The 21,844-nt window shown below is 38.2% G+C and overlaps 1 protein-coding gene across 2 annotated transcripts in view; it reads right to left on the reverse strand.

Moving 5' to 3' along the window:
• The window catches only part of LOC111158338 (AFG1 like ATPase), a 236,522-nt gene that overhangs the window by 16,717 nt on the left and 197,961 nt on the right, over positions 1-21,844 (reverse strand). For both annotated transcript variants that reach the window (XM_022520315.1, XM_022520316.1), the window contains 2 exons: positions 19,206-19,276; positions 18,849-18,949 (listed from right to left, as the gene is read on the reverse strand). In XM_022520315.1, the coding sequence (XP_022376023.1) occupies positions 18,849-18,949; positions 19,206-19,276 (172 nt within the window). The remainder of the gene's footprint in view (positions 1-18,848; positions 18,950-19,205; positions 19,277-21,844) is intronic.

The raw sequence follows: 21,844 nt of genomic DNA on the forward strand, positions 1-21,844 counted from the left end.
TTAAGGAGGAGCTGGCATCTGACTAGGACGGAGTCCTCAATTGTTTAACAGACACGGAAAACTTGAGGGGACTCAAGAGTTGCTTCTTGGGGAAGTGGGATAGACTGGGTTCAACCATGCCAAAGGAATGATCAAAAGTAAATAAATTAGTGTGCCTTAGATTCCTCCCCTCAGAAAAACCCTAAATGCTTCTGGAATTAGAAAGTCTTACCCAAGTATTTTATTCAGTTTGTTTTCAATTTAACTATAGTGTGAGGGGTGGTGAGAAAGCAGCCTCAAGTCCATGAGGAACAGGCCTGCTTCTTTGGTTTTTAAGGCTGAGGGAAATGACCTCACAGCCTCCCTCACGGACCTTGGCTATCCTCATCCTACAACCTGGCTTCCCCATAAGATTATTCAACCTGGCTAGACTCTCCTACTAGTTCTCTCCTACTAGTATCTAAGATCTCTGAATTAAGATAACAAGAGGTTTATGCTTAAGATCTTTTCAAAAAGTTTAATTTTTCTTAGTAATCTCACAACCCCAAGATCTTACATGAGGCTCAAACTCACAACCCCAAGATCAAGAGTCACGTGCTCCACCAACTGAGCCCGCCGGTGACCTTAAGCTTTAGATTTTATAAGAAGCCATGGGCACACTTTGGATTAAGGGGTTTTATTTCTTGTGGCTTCTAAAATTTGTTTAGCTTCAAGCCAGCCCTAGGGAAACCAAGGTCTAGAAAAAAGGGGATTAAACAAGTTAGTAGAGCATTGTGTTATATGGATCATTTAGCATAAGAAAAGAACCCAAATTCTTCATCTCTAGGAACACAGATAGCACGGGGCTTTTCAAAAACATTCCATATACAAATGTATGTGAGTATGTTATAACTATTTCATTGGTTAGTTTTTTTAAAGGAGTTTTTGGTTAGAAGGAATTTAATGTGATCCTCTACCGATAATTAACCACATATAATTAACCCATTCAAGTCATACAGAATGAGAGAAAAGTTATTTCAGCTGCACAAACAGCCAGTTCTTTGAAAGGACTAATCTAGATATTAGCAATCTAGCAGACACTGAAAAAAATATTGCTGGGGAAGAAAAATAGCCCAACTATTACTAGAATTATTTTACAAACTCATTTATGAAAACAATGCTGTAACAACCGCCTTCTAATTTCCCACTGGCAAAAAAATATTTTATTAGCTAGTATAAAATGGAAATTTAAAATTTAAACATTATTATTAATGCCTCAGACATTATAATATCTGATTGTACAGACTACAGAAGGAAATAAATGTATGTGGCCAAGGCTGAAATATGTTTCCATCCTGTTGTCTATTTTTGAATATAATGATTTTAATAAGAATGTACACAGTAATGATGAAGTAATTAGTAAAAACACGATTCTACCAAATTCACTGAAATCAGTAGCTGAAGACTACCATCATCAAGCCATTCCGAGCATCCCCTCGGTAGAGGGCAGTATTTGCTACATCTCTGTTGGAGGAAACAGTGTTCTAAATTTGCCTGGTTTTGAGATCCAGGAGAAATGTGAAAGATTACTCCCAAAGGAGGTTCTACACCTTCGCTACTGGTCCTACTTGTGCCTTTGAAAAAAAAGGTCCATCCACGCAAACTTCTTTTGGAAATCAAAGTGAAGAGGCATAAAAAGTAACAATACACTATAAAGCAAGACAAGGCTTTAGAATACCAAGTAACTTAATTTAAACTTGAGGATGATCACTTCTGAACATGTTAAAGTCTTAGAAATGCAGAGATTTTGTTTTTGTTTTGCTTTTCCTCGAGAGAGTTCATTGGGTCTCCCCAGTCCTCTTAGGTTTGGATATTGAAAAAGCCTAATCAGAGTTGGGAACAAAATGGCTATAAAGAATTATTCTTCCTCCAAATCATGGAAATACTTGGTGAAAAATGCTAATTCATATTCTGAAGATATTAAAAAGTTAATCAGAGCAAGGTTGAATGCTTCTCTGTGCTTCTGGATACACAAAGGCCTGAATCCTTCAAACTGAGTAGACCAAGAGAATTTTTCACTCCACCTTCTTACCAAAAAGACAACCTTGAATTATCTGCTGCCCAAAGTTTTATACAACATTCGTGAGAGGCTTGAACATGAGTCTATCCAATCTCTATAAGCATTTATCCAGCCTCTAAATGACCTCTGGATCAAGCATGAAAATAAATAGAAAAGCTTACTCAGGAAGTGCTTTTTTAACCTCTGTAGCACTAGTTTCACTGAAAAGTGCTTTTTTATTATGCCCCCCAGGTTGATTATGAGAATCTGTGCCATACACACCTGTATTGGCAGCAGGGATAATGCTGAGAAAACCGTCTGCTGGCATCTTTCAGAAGTCCCCTATATGCAAGGTCCAAGTTTCAGAAAGAACTTTACTTCTGATTTTCTGTCTTCGAACTTACTAAATGTCTTTCTCCCTATTTGACCGAGAGAAGGCTGAGAGCTGATGTAACTGTCAATTTGAGAAGCTTGTAGAACTTTATGACATATATTAATATATACTAACTTTTTCTTTCAACTTATTCTCTATTTTCTCTTTGCCCCACTGTCAAAAAATCTACATAATTCTATTTGTGAGTGTATATGTGTATCTGTAATACTTTTTGGAACCAAGGTATAAATAAATACATGCCTGCATTATTCTTTTTCTATTTCTTTTCTTTCTTTTTTTCTTTCTTTCTTTCTTTCTTTTTTTTTTTTTTTTTTAGAGGGGAGAAGAGGCAGAGGGAGAGAGAGAGAGAGAGACAGTCTTAAGCAGGCTCCATGCCCAGCATGGAGCTCGATACCAGATTCGATTTCACAACCCTGAGATCATGACTGGAACCAAAATCAGGAGTTGGATGCTTAACTGAGCCACCAAGGCACCCCTCTTTTTCTATTTCTTTTTAAAGCTTATTTTGTTTTTAGTCTGCTTTTAAATAGATAGTAAAGGGACATAAAATGTAAGAACTTCAGATACTAAACAGCAATACCTCTTTTAAGTTTGTTAATTAACTAACTTAGACTCACTTTTATGTGGAATCTAAAAAACACAACACCAAACTCACAGAATAAAAGAACAGATTTGTGGTTACCAGAGGTGGGGAGCTGGGAGGAGAGGAAATGGAGGAAGGTGGTCAGAAGGTAGGAATTTTCAGTTATGAGACAAATACTCTTCTTTTTTATCTATGCGAGACAATGGGTGTTCACTAAACCTACGGTGGTAATCATTTCACAATCCGTGTAAATCAAACCATCATACTGTAAACCTTCAACCTTAAAATGGTGACATACATCAATTATTTCTCAATAACCCGGGGAAAAGGTATGCAGGATAATTTTTTATCTCCATGTAAATGTGAATAATTTATTTTTATGCTTTTTCCATGTACATCAAAGCTGGAAAATAGTTACATTAAGTTATTAAGAGCAGAGGCCTATTACACAGGTCTACAAAGTAACCTCCAAGTCCTAAGATGCTACCAATCTAGTAAATTACTTCCATTTTTAAAAATTCAAGGAGGTACCTGGGTGGCTCAGTTGGTTAAGCATCTGCCTTTGGCTCAGGTCATGATCTTAGGGTTGTGGGATCGAGCCCCGCATTGGGCTCCCCGCTCATTGTGGAGCCTGCTTTTCCCTCTCCTCCCTGCTTGTGCATGCTGTCTCTTTCTTTCTCTCAAATAAATAAATAAAATCTTTTTAAAAATTCTTCAAGAAAATGGTGGGAAATTTTAGCTGTTTCTAATGTAACTTTGATTCAGCTGTACTAGGATCCTGACTCTGTTTCCTTCCACTAAATCCCACAATAAGATTTTCCAATCCCTGGGGCGCCTGGGTGGCTCAGTGGGTTAAAGCCTCTGCCTTCAGCTCAGGTCATGGTTGCAAAGTCCTGGGATCGAGCCCCGCATCGGGCTCTCTGCTCAGCAGGGAGCCTGCTTCCCCCCCACTCTCTGCCTGCCTCTCTGCCAACTTGTGATCTCTGTCAAATAAATAAATAAAATCTTAAAAAAAAATTTCCAATCCCATCCACACTGCTCATCTCTTCCATTTTCAGCATTAGTTCAGGTGATTTCATTGACTCCCTTCAACTTCAAACTAATACTTCCAGATCTGGATCTTCAGTCTTAAATTCCCAGTTGTTTGTAAGTCCCCTTCTCCAACCTCAGGTATCTGTTAAGGGTCCTGCCATCCCTCTGGTCATCCAAACTGAAAACGTTAGAGCCCTAGGTGGCTCATCCTTGGCCCTGAGACCTCTCTACACCCAATCTTACAGATTTCCCTCATGTTCACCTTGTTCTTTCCAATATACCATGTATACCTGTTTTAGGGGGCAATTGGGACAGAGATTCTGTCTCTGTTTGCCAATCCATGGACCCTGGTGAGAGGGCAACATCCATCTAGAGGAAGGGCCACACAAAGGCATGATGTGATCACTTAGCTCCACACCCATCTTGGGGAGCTTTATCTAGGGCACACAAAGCCCCCATCTATGGTAGCAATGTCAATCTCACACAGCTCTGCCAGATTATCCAACATAGATCTGTTAAAAAATAATGACGTTTGTTTTAGGCCGATGAAGTTTCTAATTTAAACTCTATTTATCACCTAATATGCCAGCCGCTTTGTACTGACTTCAATCCATCTATCCGGAGTGCATACCACTCTCCTACATACGATCTAAATTCCACCCATGACCCTTAAAGTCTCTGGAAAAAGAATTCTGGATTGTTGGGTGTTTTTTACTTTGAGGAGTTTAACGATGGTATTGCACTCTTTTCAGGTGTTCATTACCAGCCTTTAATCATACTATTGTTCCCATGGTTGCATCTTTGGTTTTCAACAGAATGACTATGATGTGCATAGGAATGATTTTCTTTCTATCTTTTAGGGGTTGGTTGAGCTTCAGGGATCTGTATATTTATATCTTATCTTAGATTTGGAAAAACTTCAGCCATTATTTCTCCAAAAATATTTTCTACCCCATTTTCTCTTTTCCTTCTAGGGCTCCAATGATACAGTTTGATTTCTGATATGCCAAAGCCTCTGCCATGAGGCTTTGCTTTATTTTTTTTTCCTCTGTATTTCAGATTGTTGCATAATTTCTATTGATCTATATTCAAGTTCACTGACTCTCCTGTTTTCTGCACTTTGGTATTAAGTACATACAATAAACTTCAAAATTTTTGGGTCTAGAATTCTCAACTTTTAGTTTTAGAATTTCCATTTGGTTCTTTTTTATGGTTTTAACTTCTCTGCTAACACCTCCTATTTGTTTTTTCATTATCAGCGTATTTTCCTTTATATCCTTGAGTATAGCTATAAAAGTTACTTTGAAATACTTGCCTCTAATTCCATCTGCTGTATCATCTAAGGTCAGTTTCTGTTATCATTCATTTCTCTTTTAAAAGTGGATCAGATTTTCCTGTGTCTGCATACATCTAGCAATTTTAGATTGTATTCTAGATATTATGAATGATATATTGTTGGAGACTTGGAATTCTTTTATATTATTCCACTAAAATATATTGATTTTTCTGTTCCTATTTCAGCCGGTAATTAACTTGGCTGATCTCAAACTCTGAACTCTGTCTCCTCTGTGACAGGCAGAGACTGAAAACTCTTTAGTATTCTTAGTCTTAGTTGCACATGTGTAGTTCACAGGTCAGCCCACGATTTGGGTAGTCTCTGTTAAGAGTTTTGAGCTCTTCCTTCATGGTTCTCTCCTTTTCATTTTCTTATTTTCCAGCTGCTATAGTCACTTTCTCCTCATTCCTCAGGCCAGGAATATTGTAGGTTTCTACTAAGTTTTAGATGTTCCATATGAGAACAACTATGATCTGTCCTCTGGCAAAAAACTAAAGAAATTCACCAGCATCAATCCTTTCTTCCAGTGTGGCCTGTGCTCCACTTTTCCCCTGCTTTTGGTTGCTCAACAGTGCCTTCCAGAGTTATTTCTTAGATTTTGCCCAGAGTTACAGTTATGATCTAAAGATGGGTTGGGAACACCTCAGTGGCTCAACCAGTTAAGCATCCAACTCTTGATCTCAGCACAGGTCTTGATCTCAGGGTCATGAGTTCAAGCCCCACACTGGGCTCCCTGCTGGGTGTGGAGACTACTTAAAAAATAATAATAAGTAAAAGTGGGTTGGTCAAATAGATGTTACTCTATCATTAATGGAATTAGAAACCTCCTGAGTCTTCAATTCTCTAAATATGCTATGTAATTTCCTATTCCTGTGCTTTTTCATAAAAACAAAAAACCTCAAAGGAGGAAAAGATCAAAGGTTGCCCTCTTGATCACCTATTCTTAGGAACAACCAAACGGCCACCCTGACACTCTCCCCCACCAGCAGAATCTTCAACCTTCCAGCCTTTAAGGCCTAGTTCCTCTTTAATTACCCAAAGCATTCTGCTTATACTGATCCTGTAATACTAATTATAATCTACCTTACATTCTAGTGATCTATATACTGATGGTATTTTCTCTTCTAAATGAAGACCTTATGAGTGTAGAAACTAATTCTTATCCATCTTGGTACCCCCTGATGAACATCAAGGGAAGACAAGATGGCGGGGGAGTAGGAGGAGGCGCTGTTTCAACCTGTCCCCTAAAGTGCACTGATTACCTACCAAAGAATTCTGATCACCCATGAAATCAGCCTGAGATTAGAATTATACACTTCTGGATCTCTACGGGGGCAGAAGACGCCAGTGGGCAGAAGGGTTCCGGGGTGCACCACGGTCGATACATTCAGCTACACATCCATTCAACCATCTCTCACCAAAATGAGGAGGAGGAGGAATGCCCAACAGAAGAAAATTCAGAGACTGGGCCTTCTGCATCAGAGCTATTGGATATGGACACAGACAGTATGTCAGAAAGGGAATTCAGGCTAACAATTATCCAGGAAAAAGCTAGGTTGGAGAAAGCCTTTGATGACAAAATGGAATTGATTAGGGCAGAAGTGAAAGCCACCAGGGATGATGTTCACAATGTTCTCAATGAGTTCCAATCTAATCTAAATTCTCTAAAATCTAGGATAACTGAGGCAGAAGATAGAATTGGTGATCTGGAGGACAAACAGATAGAAAAAAAGGATCAGGAGGAAGCCTGGAACAAACAACTTAGAAGCCACAAAAACAGAATTAGGAAAATAAATAATAAATAATAAATAATAAATAATAAATAATAAAATGCCATGAAACGTTCCAACGTCACAGTCATCTTGGTACCCCCTATAGCACGTAGAATGATGCCAGCCTTCCATTAAGTACTTAGTAAATATCTGTTGAATGACTAGAAAGAAGTACCATAAAATATAAAAAGGGTAGGGCTCTCTCTGTTACCTTGCATAAAAGGTAACAAACAATTATCTAGCATGTTGGTTTATTTAACCAAGTTTTCCTTCTTGAAAGGAGGGCATTCCCAAGAGGAGATACTATTTGCTGATCCACTGGAACATGGCAGTGGAAATTACAAACTTTCCTAGAGTATACTGCCCCATTCATCATCCTATTACTTTATGTACCATGGTCCTGTTCAAACTAAAATGACTTTCTGTGGATCATGGTAAGAAGTCTAAACTTCTCTGCCTGGTTTTTATAGAGGATCTGTCTGAGATTTTCATTCTTATTTCCCTTTTCTAACAGGTATTCTGTTCTCAGTAGGCAAGTATCTTCTGTTTCTCCTGGAACATTCAGTGCTTGGCTTCAGATCATGGTTGAAATACCTTCACTGTGCTCATCTAACTTCTACTCACCTATCAAGGTCAAGATCAATTTCCTCCTTAAATCTCGTGTCTCTTCAGAGACTTCCCAATCCTTACTATCCTTACTTTTCACTCCTGATGTACTCATTATATGTACTAATGAACATAACTCCTCAAAATAGACTGTTATAGCTCAAACCAAGGAAAGAATTCAGTTGATCACATCCCATATTTTGCAGATGAGGTACTTGGACCCAGAGAGGTTAAGTAATCTGTCCAAGGCCACTCAGCTGATTGGAATTCCTATTTCTTGATTCATTTGGACCTCTTTCCACTCTACAACATTGTCTGGTATTTCTTCATGTTATTTCCTTTACTAAATTATAAACTTTTTGAAAGAAACTTCTCGTACTTCTTTTATATTCCTCAAAACATAGTGGTATACCAATATGGAAGCACTTAAGAAATAGTTGCTAGCCACTGAATCAATGTAACAATCTTGGGAAAAGGGGAATCTTACACAACATATATTTCTTGATTAACAATAAAAGATAAAAGAGCCAAGTAACATTTGATCCTAAAATACACAGAAATTGCACGATTTTTTTTAAAGAAATTTTCTTCAAATATTTTATTTATTTATTTGAGAGACAGAGAGAGAGCACAAGCTGGGTTGGGAGCAGAAGGAGAAGCAGACTCCCTACAGAGCAGGGAGCCTGATGTGGGGCTTGATCCTGGGACCATGACCTGAGCTGAAGACAGATGCTTGGGACACCTGGGTGGCTCAGTCGGTTAAGTGTCTGCCTTGGGTCATGATCCCAGGTTCTGGGATCGAGCCCCGCATTGGGCTCCCTGCTCAGCAGGGAGTCTGCTTCTTCCTCTGCCTCTTCCTCTCTCTCTCATGCATGCATGCATGCATGCATGCATGCATAAATAAATAAATAAATAAAATCTTAAAAAAAAGAAAGACAGATGCTTAACCAACTGAGCCACCCAGGTGCCCCAATCCTACAATTTTTGATATTATAACTCATTTCTAGCTTTTTCTCAAAATCTTTGCCTGACTTAATATCTTCACTGAGTTATCTTAAGAAACAAAAATAGTGTATCCTAACAATTCTCAAACTTTTTTTTCTACAAAACACATTTTAAAGTCATAATATATCTAATGGGATATATCTTACTAAATATCTAATTACCAATGTACCGAGTAATGACTAATTCTCAGTCAACTGACCTAATCTAAGGAAAGGTACTACAGAGTATATCAAATCATATATTTTGTGGTGGGAAATAGAAAAAAACCTGAAAGCTAAAAATCAAAGAATTACTTGATATACAAAACTTTTTGTTAAAAAACAAAAGAGCCAGTTGGTAGATAAGCATTAGAAAAGCCATCAGTGTTAAAACTTCAAAAATAATCAAACAAGTACATTTAAAGTACCTATAAAGTGTTTTACAGTCCTATTAATTGGTTGATCTGTTTTTTCCTCAACACTTTCCCAGTATTTTCACTGTATAGATCTTTTGTTTCTAGAACTATTCCTCTTATTATACTCATTTAGTAGGGGGAGAAATTGAGGCCCTGAGATGTTGAGTTACTTTCCCAAGATCACATAGCACGGTCAGGGCTTGACCTCCTTGGTACTTTGGGAATCAGATTCTATGGTTTAGGGTTGTGATATATTTATTATTAAATCCAAGTCAGATCAGTTTAAAGTAAAAAACAAGTTCTAATTCTTAAAAGCTAATGACCACTTCAATTTTTAAAATTTTAATTCATACTTCTTAATCATTGAGCAGGTAACTGACACATTCCTCTCAAATCCCAAAGCAAATATTAAATATTCGTTTGTCATACTTTCTTACAGAAGTGATCATAAAGGGAACATGAGGAGTTGTATCTACTATTGAATCGGATCCTCAAAATAATTCTACTCCTAAGACAGAGGAACATGTGGAAGTTGCACAGTTCTCAGCACATTCATTGGTCCCTCGAGACACTCTGGGAATCCCTAGGGGCTTTCTCCCCATTTCAGGGACCAGACACATTTTCATAGAAAATGAAAGCCAGCTTTCTCCCTCAGCAGGGAGCTGGGTCTAAGTCAAAGGCTTGCAGAGTTTCAAATCCGCAGCCATACCCTGCATCACCGAAGGAGCTGTTCTTGCCCTAGTTTGGGAACAGAAGGTAAGCAAGACCACTCGGCCTCATAATGGGCCCTGTAAGAGAAAACTGGTCATGTGAAGAAAGTAGGAAGGTGTTCTCTCAAGCCAGTTTTTCTTCATTCCTTTTGATGCTTCTCCCCCCACTCCCTACCTTTACATCATAGAAATGGTCACATCCCAAGTAGCTATAGTTTCCAAATTTCTAATCCAGCCTTCTTTTATGGGCATTTCTGTAAAGGTCTTTTTTCTTTCTCCCTTTAAACCAGCAAAATACAAAAAAAAAAAAAAATTAATAACAACTTATAACCCAATATATAGTTATTTCCCTGAAAGATATAAATCACCATCTATAATTAGTAAAAATTGATCCTTCAATTCAACCTCCAATCTTGCTTTATCTTGAAAAATGCAAATGACACAAAAAAATGTTGTTTTAGCTTATTTAACAAAAATAATGGGTAATAGTAACAATGAACTAAATTCCTAGAATAAATAATGAACTACTACTATTCATTTTCAGCAAAACTTTCTTGACTAAATTATAGGATGATAAAATAGTACATCCTACATTTCACAATTTGGTTGTTCAACTACACAGAAAAATATTTTTACAAAAATATTTAAGGATTTTATTGGGTTTATCAAAATCCTCTTTTAATTAATAAATATTTCAATTATTTTCTTTTAAAGCTTTTATGGTGCCATTATTCTTCATTTTTTTTTTTTCCTTCATCAGGTTGGCCAGTCTTCATTTGTCAGTGGCTTTGCATGGATAGGTTTACTTTTAACTATATTGTTATGATGGGATGTTTACTACCTCAGACAAGTACTGAATGACTGGCAAAAGACTTTGACATGATCGGTGGGGCTAGGTACTAGTATTAAGCGATGAGAGATGTTTGAGGAAGAGCTACATTTTTAAGTGGTCAGTTCATTTGGGACTATTTTCTTGTTATGATAATTTTGCACGTTTTTCCTTTTTTTAGAGAGAGAGAGCGTGAGTGTGCACAGGGGGAGGAAGGGCAGAGGAAAAGGGAGAGAGAATCTTAAGCAGACTCCACACCTAGTGCAGAGAGCCTGATGTGGGGCTTGATCTTAGGACCCTGAGAACATGACCTGAGCTGAAATCAAGAGTCAGACACTTAACCGACTAAGCCACCCAAGTGCCCCAATAATTTTGCATTTCTCTTCAACGTTATAACTGTGGCAATTCAGATACTGAATACTTGCATGAAGAAGACTCTTGAAATCATTCAGTTTTAGATATAACCTAAAATTTTTTTAAATTGAGATTTTATTTATTTGACACAGAGAGAGAAAGACAGCAAGAGAGGGTACACAAACAGAGGGGTGGGAGAGGGAGAAGCAGGCTTCCCACCGAGCAGGGAGCCTGATGCGGGGCTCAATCCCAGGACCCTGGGACCATGACCTAAGCCAAAGGCAGACACTTAATGACTGAGCCACCCAGGTGCCCCTTAAAATTCTTAATTATAATGACCTTCTGAGTCAGACTAAATAGTTCAGTAAACAAAAACCACTCAGGGTATCTGGGTGGGTCAATTGGTTAAGCATCTGCCTTTGGCTTGAGTCGCGATCTCAGGGTCCTGGGACTAAGTCCCACACTGGGCTCCCTGCTCAGCGGAAGTCTGCTTCTCCCTCTACCCCTCTCCCCTCTCTCAAATAAATAAACAAAATCTTAAAAATCTTTAAAAAAAATTCAGTAAAGAAAAAAACCATTTCTAACCCCCAGTGAACAAAGCAGGACAGTCTCAGCTTTAGATGTCACAGTTTTCTGGAAGGCTCCTAAAGATTGAGGCTCATCCAACCACCACACCTGACACCACCATGAAACAAAACCTTTGGCAAGGAGTGAATATGTTGACGGTCTGTAAAGATTATTTTTGAGCCGTGGCCCCTTCCAGGAAAAAATAATATATTTACAGTTTAATATATTAGGTAGAAATTTGTCTATTAGTGCCATCATAGATAAAAGAAGGTTTTGACTGTAAGCCATTGATGTATGTCATTAAGTAAAACTAGAAAAGCCCAGATCATTCCCATCTTCACATACCTCTCTCCTTCCCTGCTCCAAGGTTAATATCTAGCTTCTTGGTATCTCCGGGATTCTCTTTCTCTGCAAGTCTACAATTCAGTACTGTCATGCCCAGAAAAGCAGACCCAATTAGGATAGTCCATAGTACCTGCATAATAATAAAGCACACACTGCAATGTATCAAGCATTATTCTAGGCACTTTATATGTATTAGCTCATTTAATATCTACAATACATAGCCACTATTATTGTGCCCATTTTATAGGTGGAGAAACTGAGGTACTGACATGTTCAGTTACTTTCACAAGCTCATATGGTTAGCAAGTGGCAGAACTGGGGCTTGAACTCCTTGGTAGTCCGGAAATCAGACTGTGTGCTTTTCATTATTACACTCTATCTGAAAATGTTCTGGATAAGTTACATCAAATCTTCAGTTCTGGTTCAATCATGAAATACAATCAGATACTTTGTGAGCTCCCATGCCTGAAGGTGGCTGGGGAGCAGACATCCTCCAGTGAGAGAGCTCCCTCTGTGCTAAGACCCTTAGGACAGAACTGTCCAACTCATGTGGCCTGGCATAACCACGCCATCCAGTACTGTGTTACTGACCCCTGTGTCCTCCTAAAAGCTGGGAAGGCCCTATAGCTCCAGGCTAGTGACCTTAAGCCTTAGGCTTTCAGGTTTCCTTGACATAGTTGCTTGGCTCAAGTAGAGGGCAATGAAGAACTCAGAGATACTGTTATTTAAGTCAGTGGCTCTTAAAATAAAGTTTTTAGATCTCTGGGGGTCCCTGAGACACTTTCAGGGGTCCCTGAGGTCAAAACTTTCTATAATAATACTAGGATACTATTTACCTTTTCCACTGTGGTGAAAAGGTAAATAGTTTGCAGTAATGGTACAAAAGCAATGGTGGGTAAAACTGCTGACACTTAAGCATGAATCAAAGCTTAAGTGTCAGTAAGCATGAATCAAAGCAATGGCCCCAAACCATTTGTATTCTCCATCGTCCAGTTAAAAAAATAATAATAAATCCAGTTCTACTTAAAAACATCCTTAGAGAACCAATAAGAAGGATTTTGTTAAATCTCAACCCTTGAGAACACATCTTTTTATTATTCTTTGTGGTGAAGGAAGTACACATAAAATACTTCTGCTATATACCAAATATAATGGATGTCTTGAGGAAAAGCATTTGTGCGGTTGTTTGAGTTGCTAGCTGAACTAGCTACTTTTATCATGGAGCATCCTTTTTATTTGAAAGACTAAGTTACAGGTAAACTATGGTTTTTCAGACTGGGCAGACATTTTCTTACAATGTTCCACAGATAGTTTCTTGAAAATGAACCAAGTAAGACTTCCACTTCAAGGAAAACAACTAAAAGTAATTCATTGCCAGTGATAAGATTTGAGCAAGTAAGGGAAAATTAGAATTTTGGAAAACTTGCTGCTGCCATCATGAACTCGACAGCCTTCCAATTTTTTTCTGATGAGACTGATGGTGATATTAAGGAATCTAATGCTTTGGATTAGATGTGAATCTAATCTAATCTAATCTAATGCTAGGATTAAATGTGGCAACATGTAGAAGATCTATATAATTCAGTCAACCAATATTTTCTAATAACCACTGCACAAATATCCATTTAAAGCTCAAGAAGGAGGGGTTTCTGGGTGGCCTGGTCAGTTAAATGTCTGCTTTTGGCTCAGGTCATGATCTTGGGGTCTTGGGATTGAGTAATGAGTCAGGCTCCCTGCTGAATGGGGAGTCCACTACCCCATCCCCCTTTGCTCCTTCCCCTGCTCACACACACTCTCTCTCAAATAAATACAAAATCTTTAAAAGAGAAGTAAAGTTAGATAGGAGGATATCCCTATCCTCTATTAAGCCAGATGTTAAAGTTAATGGAAGGGCACCTGGGTGGCTCAATCAGTTAAGCATCTGCCTTTGGCTCAGGTTATGATCCCAGGGTCCTGGGACAGAGCCCCACATCAGGCTCCCTGCTCAGCAGGGAGTCTGCTTCTCCCTCTCCCTCTGCTTCTCCCCCTGGTTGTGCTCTCTTGCTTATAATCTCTTTCTCAAATAAATAAATAAAATCTTTTTTTTTCCAAAGATTTCATTTATTTATTTGACAGAGATCACAAGTAGGCAGAGAGGCAGGCAGAGAGAGAGAGGGGAAAGCAGGCTCCATGCTGAGCAGAGAGCCAGATCCTGAGGATCATGACCCGATCCTGAGATCATGACCCGAGCCAAAGGCAGATGCTCTAACCCACTGAGCCACCCAGGTGCCCCAATAAATAAAATCTTTTTTAAAAAAAGATTTAAATAAAATCTTTTTTAAAAAAAGATTTAAATAAAATCTTTTTTTAAAAAAGAAGGATTAATGGATTTTAATAATAGTATGTCAAAAATACACTGATACTGTCTCAGATTCTACACTGTAACTAAGAGTTTAAAATCTACTTCTTGTCAAATTTTTTAATTTAAATAAGACTTTTTAAGGATAGTTTCAGGTTTACAGAAAAATTGAAAAGATAGTACAGAGTTTTCAAACACTTTCAAATCCAATTTCCCCTATTATTAACACCTTATGTTAGCATGGCATATTTGTTACAATTAATAAACCAATATTGATATATACTATTAGCTGAAGTCCCTATTTGGTTCAGATTTCCTTACTTTTTTTTTAAAAATTTTAATAAACATATAATTTATTGTTAGCCCCAGGGGTACAGGTCTGTGAATCGCCAGGTTTACACACTTCACAGCACTCACCATAGCTCCTTACTTTTAATCTAAGGTCCTTTTTCTGTTCCATGATCCCTTAAGGATACCGTATTACCTTTTAGTCATCATGGCTCTTAGGCTCCCCTCTGCTGTGACAGTTTCTCATAACTTTCCTTATTTTTGAAGATCCTGGCGGTTTTGGAGAGTACTGGCCAGTTATTCTACAAAAAATGTCCCTCAGCTAGAATTTGCCTGATGCCTTTCTCATGATTAGACTGGAATTATGGGTAGTGGGAGACAGACCACAAAGGTCAAGTGCTATTTTCCTCACATCATATAAAGGCCATAGCTACCAACATGAGTCATTGCTGTTGATATGAATGTTGATCACACTTGTTTGAGATGGTGTTTATCAGGTTTCTCTAAAAGAAAGTTACTTTCCCCCTCTTCCCATACTGTGCTCTTTGGAAGGAAGTTCTTATTGAATTTTCATGTAGCATCAAAAAAGAGCACCCACAATTATCTGATAAGGCTATTAAAATATTTTTCCCATTTCTAACTATACATCTTTATGAGACCAGATTTTCTTCTATACTTCAATCAACACATCATAATAGATTGAATGCAGAAGCAGAAAGGAGAATGTCCCTTTCTTCTATTAAGCCAGATGTTAAAGAGCTTTACAAAAAATATAATGTCACTCTTCTTTATTTTATTTTATTTTATTTATTTATTTGACAGAGATCACAAGTAGGCAGAGAGGCAGGCAGAGAGAGAGGAAGAGAAGCAGGCTCCCTGCTGAGCAGAGAGCCCAATGCGGGGCTCGATCCCAAAACCCTGGGATCATGACCTGAGCGAAGGCAGAGGTTTAACCCACTGAGCCACCAAGGCGCCCCTAATGTCACTCTTCTTAATGAATTATTTTCACTTTGGAAAATATTTTTCTCAAAAGTGATATTTATGCTAATTTGATAGGATGAATAGAATGGGTTTTATCATTGTTATTTTAAATCAATTATAAATACTTAAAAATTTTCTCAGTTTTAATTTCTAATACATAGAGTAAATATTAAGAGGGATAACCTACATAAACAAAAGCTCTTTGGGTTCCTCAATAATTTTTAAGAGTGTGAAGGGGTTCTGAAACCAAACAGTTTGAGAACCACTTGCTTTAAGGTTAAGTTTTTGTAGACCAAAAATGAAAGAACACTGTTCAAAGAAAGTGAGCCAAAACCGAATTCTAAAGGCTTAATGAGTAAACTGACTGTACCTAAATTTTCCTTATTGAAAAATGTAATTTTTACACCTGCAGAAAATTGTTTCCTCAACTGATAACTGTGCTCACAAGTAACTATTTGCAAGAGTAGTTTGTTATTTGTGTCTTAAAAATAATGACAGGTAGCCAGGTGTGTTTGTAAAAAGTCTAAGCAGAGAAATGTATCAGTTGATGCATATGCATGGGTATACACACGTTCACTGTCAACTTCTTGTTTATTAGTTTTTTTCTTCTTCGGTTATTAGTATTCAAGGAATGGAGATCCATCAGATATGTGTTTTGGTTTGGCCTTAATTTTTTTCCATTAATAATGATTACATCAAAATAGTTCATATGTGTTAGACTTAACTGTATCTAACAGTATCTCTCGGGGAATTGTTAAAAAACATTTTGCTTCTCCATCTCTATTTTATGCTTTATTTCTTTTCATGTATTCCAAATGAAACCACCAGTTGGGAACTACCGACAAACTTCTGGTTTGTCAGAGGGACAAACTTCTGGTTTGTGTCCCGTGCTTGGTACACTCTCAGTCAATACTAAAGGATGAATAGCTTTTATCTCTACTATTTGGCCAAGAGTCAAGGCTGATGGTGTCTGGATGCCAACAGTGGTGATTAGTATCAGGGAATAAGGGCATTAATCACCAGAACTGAGGCAGCCCAGGAATCTCCCTGGCCCTTCACCTTCCCAGCAGCAAAACCATGCCTGCAGCATTGCCCATCTGTGTGTGCCAGTTTCCCAAATACTCTGAGCTTGGGCAACACCATGTCCAAATAAGGCAGTGGGCCTGGCTAAAGCATAGGGGACAGATATGGCAGAAGCGAGATGAAGAAGAGTTTAGTAGACAATGGGTCAGATCCTTACAGGGAGGATGTGAATCCAATGTCAAAAATTATCCCTAAATCTTTCTATCCTCTCTTTTCATCCTCACAGTCCTCATCAACCCTTAAGTTAAACATTCATAACCTTGGTGTTGAAAGACATCTTGAGAGTTATCTTATCCACCTGTTCAACCGGCCCTGAATCCTCCCTACAAACTCTAGTCTTTTAGCTGCCTTGCAAGGCCAATTTGCAGGATGCAGTTAGAATGGCGTGAGAAGGAATTCAGGACACATGCCTTTAAATGTAAAATTTCAACACACATATCTGGACCCACCCTGCTTCACATGGGCCCCAAGAATTATATAAAAAGGGTAGAATAAAATCTTTTGATTGACCTATACCATAATTTGATTTAAAAAGGTAAAATATACACTAGCAACCTTTTGCCTGAATTTATTTAATTGTTCTGAAACTTTGTAAATAAAGGAAAAAGAATTCTCTGTAACAATCTTCTTCCCCACCACCTCCCCAGAGTAGGCTATGAAGATCTGGGCCCCTGAGTAGTGGTCTTTTCCTAACAGTTAAGTGTCTCCTTAAATAATAAACAAATAAAAAATTAAAAATACTCAGTGTCTGCTCCAAGAGACCATCTTCGCCCAAGATACAACAGGTCTATCCTTCCCCTTTCCTCACGAGGTCCCCTTCCATGGAAGAAAGAGGAGCTTCATCTTTTCAATACACAAGATTTTTCTCAAGTTTATTTCTCAAGCAAAGTAAGTAAAACTTAAGTGGAAGCCTTAGCAGAATTTCGAATAGAGATGATAGGTTACTGGGACCTTGACAAAACTGACCCCACAGAAATGCGAAGAAGGGTCCATATTACCCAGGATGAATTTCCCTACTACCAGGGATGACATTTTTGCCCTGTCAGAGGATCTTAGTTGATCTTAAACCTTATCGATCTGAAGAGCTTTATTTCTCTAACAACAACTGCAGACTGGATTCATCTCTCTGGTTTAAAGATTACAAATCTAAACTAGTTCTAAGTAAGTAAGTCATTAGCTTTTGAGAAAAGTACTCACAAAATGGCTGGCAGTTATAAATAAAGACTTTCTCTTCCCCCTCACTGAAAAACGATTCTTTTTTAGTTATCTTAAAACCTGAGATAAGTCAGAGACCACTTACAGGACGATTAAGAAATTACGCTAAAAGTTATATTTAATTTGGGTTTGTCTCAAGATTTACAGTCAATAAATATGTTGAATATCCACTGAGTAACAAGAATCCCAGAGCTTTTAAAAGACAGAATTCAGGGTGCCTGGGTGGCTCAGTGGGTTAAAGCCTCTGCCTTCAGCTCAGGTCATGATCCCAGGGTCCTGGGATCAAGCCCCGCATCAGGCTCTCTGCTCGGCAGGGAGCCTGCTTCCCCCTTTCTCTCTGCCTGCCTCTCTGCCTACTTGTGATCTCTGTCTGTGAAATAAATAAATAAAATCTTTAAAAAAAAAAAAAAAAGAATTCATATCAATACTGAATTTGCAACAAGGTCTTTCTCATTTATATGAATGTGCGCGTTATATATATTTCTTTCCTCTGTTGAGTATATTATTATATAATAGAGATGTCACGGTTACAGAAATTCACTTTGTCGCCCAAATAGATCAGAAATGGCAATCACAGGTGGGCAATGAGTACGAGGGCTAGAAATTCTCTTACGTCGTACTTTCTTGGATCATGGTAGTATTACTTCGTTTTCCTTGCCCCACATACTAACCTCCCCTCAGTTTAAAAAAAACTTAATTCTCTTCTGTGTGACTTTCACAAAACATCCCTCAAACTGGTTTCTGTTCTGCTTCCAGCAACAGTTGACAGTCCTCTCTGTATTTCCAGTTTTGCTTTAGCATCCTTCTAAGTGCAAATTTCGAGCCAAGGCCCATAAAAGGCACATGACATATACGGACGAGTATTTCCCTTCATGATACTGTTAAACGAGTTCCGAGTCTGTGAACAGTCTTTTAAAATGTGAAACAGGCAGAGGGGAAAATATGAAGTATTTTAACATGTGAAAAGGCCAATGAGTCTGGACGTGTCTGGATACTTACTCTCTCACACAGCTCTTCAAATGTGCAGTCGGCAACAGTTCCACAGGCTTTATTCAGCCGCAGCTCTCTGCCTTGCACTTTTAGAATCCTTGGTCTAGTTACTATGGGAACATGAACAAAGACTCAATCTTGTCTGGATAATTACTATAAAATTCATCTCTTACAGATAGGAAATGCATAGCTTGATGAATAATAGCACATGATTCAACACATAAATTAGACAAAATGCTGATACAATGACTACCACTTGAGCGTGGCATCAACCCATATACAGCAATGGAACTTATTAATTGGTCAGTGGAGATTGGGCATTGTGTTCTAAATGTATTCTCTTTCAAGAGAAATTAACTTACGTACAATCATTTTGTTTCTGAGCCAGCTCATCAAACAACTTATCCATGACAGCCTCCACATCAGCTTCACTTGTGCTACAGTGAAAAGAATAATAGAATATGAAATTAATAACACTCCAAGCCACATCAAACAGCTGTCTCAGCCTGCTTAGCTTTTTGCCCATAAAAAAAGAGAACAGGATGTTATGCTCTAAATACAAACATTAGATTTCGAATACACTTAAAAGCAGAGAATATTAACTCTCAGGTAGATGATTCGGCCTTATTTGCATACACTGAAAGACTTCTGTGCTTCTGGCTGTTTCCAGTAATGAGACGATACAGGCAGAGTAAATCCATTAATACTATGTGTACACAATGAGAAGAAAGGCTTCTGGCTCTCTCTTGCATGCAAAACAAGAGCAAATAGACAAGGCAGTCAAGCATCCAGCAAAGTATCCTTTGAAATCTCTACTGAGAGGGTACATGTGAAATTAAATATTGAAGCTGGTTAAAAAAAAAAAAATCAAGTCAAGCCACTGACTGAGAGGATCAAACATCCAGAATTAAATTACCAGCTTCGAAATACCGAGTTGATCTGCACATCAATAACTTTATCGGACTTGGAGTACAGGGACAATTATAGACCACACAGTTTCTTTCCAAAGTGTCCTCGTCAGAAATTCAGGAAAACTCTCTCCTTCTGCAATGCCTACCGCTGCAGCTCCTACGAAGTTAGCCTCATCAAAGAATCCTTTGTATTCTAATTACAAATCACCATATGGCTTAGGGAACCCACAAATACTAATGTGATAACACTATGCCCTTTCTTCCTATCACTTTTTTTTCAAAAGGGGTTTGTAAATTAACTGTCAATAAAATAAAATAACTGGCAGAAGAAATAAATGCTGTTAAAAAAGAACTTCAAATGTAAATGTAAGTTTTCTTCAACTCTACATACAAACTTTAAAATGATGACCTGCCAATATGCTTAATTTTGAAATACAAATCACTCATATCTAGGGGTGGAAGCTAATAAACTCAATTCTGGACATTCACCTTAATGAAGTCTTTTTGAAAACCAAGATGACAAATCATTTTTTCTTTAAGTTCAAACAAAACCAAACTCATTTCTCCCTTGAGATAATTACCAAGTGGCATGCATTTAACACACAAGCACCTAATTCTTCAACTGTTGTACAGCAAATGCATTTAAAATGCAGGATAGCACACGGTCACTATGAAGGGTTTGGAAATGTCACCTTCCAAGTGATAACCATTCCACCTCAAAGAATCTTAAAAACATCATCTGCAGTGGTTAACTTTGCAGGGCAAATTCTATTTGACTTAGGGAAAGCCTTGTATGACATTTGAATAGGGTAGTATTACAATAATAAAATGACACTATAGAAAGTGATCATAGAGAAAAAAAACAATTTTTTTAAAAGATTTTATTTATGTATTTGACAGACAGAGATCACAAGTAGGCAGAGAGGCAGGCAGAGGGCAAGGGTGGGGTGGGGGGGAGCAGGCTCCCTGCTGAGCAGAGAGCCCAACTCAGGGCTCTATCCCAGGACCCTGAGATCATGACCCGAGCTGAAGGCAGAGGCTTTAACCCACTGAGCCACCCAGGCACCCTAGACAAAAAACAATTTTAAAGGTACAAAGAAATCACACAAGCCAATGTAAATGTCAGGGCCATCCCAAGCACATGTATGTTTACGTGGCTTCGCCAATATTATTCTTGGGAATTTATTTGAAATTGTCTCCACCTTGTAATGGTGGTATAAACATACACACCTATTGGAGAACCAAAGGTACTAAAATTTTTAAGGGATATAAAACAGAAGGAGCAAAGTCAGCCACCCAGGTTATCTGCTGGCTTTCAGAAAGTTAACTTCTCCTTCGGATAGGCATGTTACCCGACAGAGGGGGAGAAATGAATTCTGAAAAATAACTAAGACAGAACACAGTTATATTTCTAAAAGCATATTTGGTGAACAAACAAAAGCTTATGAACATCCTCAATGGTGATTTCCCCTTTACACTGTGCTCTAATATACTATAAAATTAAAGTGTGGCTCACAAGACTTCAGTCAGGCCACACCTTCTACATCATCTATGTAATTACTATATATGATTTCACTTATAGTGAGATTATATGTGAAATGGCCTAATTATTTTACTATAGTAAAAAATTCTAAATGGGGCCTCTGGGTGGCTCAGTCGATCTAGCATCTGACTGGGTTTCGGCTCAGGTCATGATCTCAGGATCATGAGTTTGAGCCCCATGTGGAGCTCAACACTGAGCATGGAGTCTGCTTAAGATTCTCTTTCTTGGGACGCCTGGGTGGCTCAGTCAGTTAAGCGGCTGCCTTCGGCTCGGGTCATGATCCCAGTGTCCTGGGATCGAGTCTCACATTGGGCTCACTGCATGGCGGGGAGGCCTGCTTCTCCCTCTGCCTCTGCCTGCCATTCTGCCTGCCTGTGTACTCTCCTGCTGACAAATAAATAAAAAAATAAAATCTTAAAAAAAAAAAAAAAAGATTCTCTTTCTCTCTTCCTGTGCCCCTCCACCAGCGCACACTCTCTCTCAAAAAGAAATAGGTAAATAAATAAAATTCTATTAAATTATCATAAAAAGTTACCCAGAAGTTACAAGAT

This window comes from Enhydra lutris, unplaced genomic scaffold, assembly GCF_002288905.1.
Source record: "Enhydra lutris kenyoni isolate GAN:26980312 unplaced genomic scaffold, ASM228890v2 scaffoldscaffold58, whole genome shotgun sequence".
Classification (NCBI taxonomy): domain Eukaryota; kingdom Metazoa; phylum Chordata; class Mammalia; order Carnivora; family Mustelidae; genus Enhydra; species Enhydra lutris.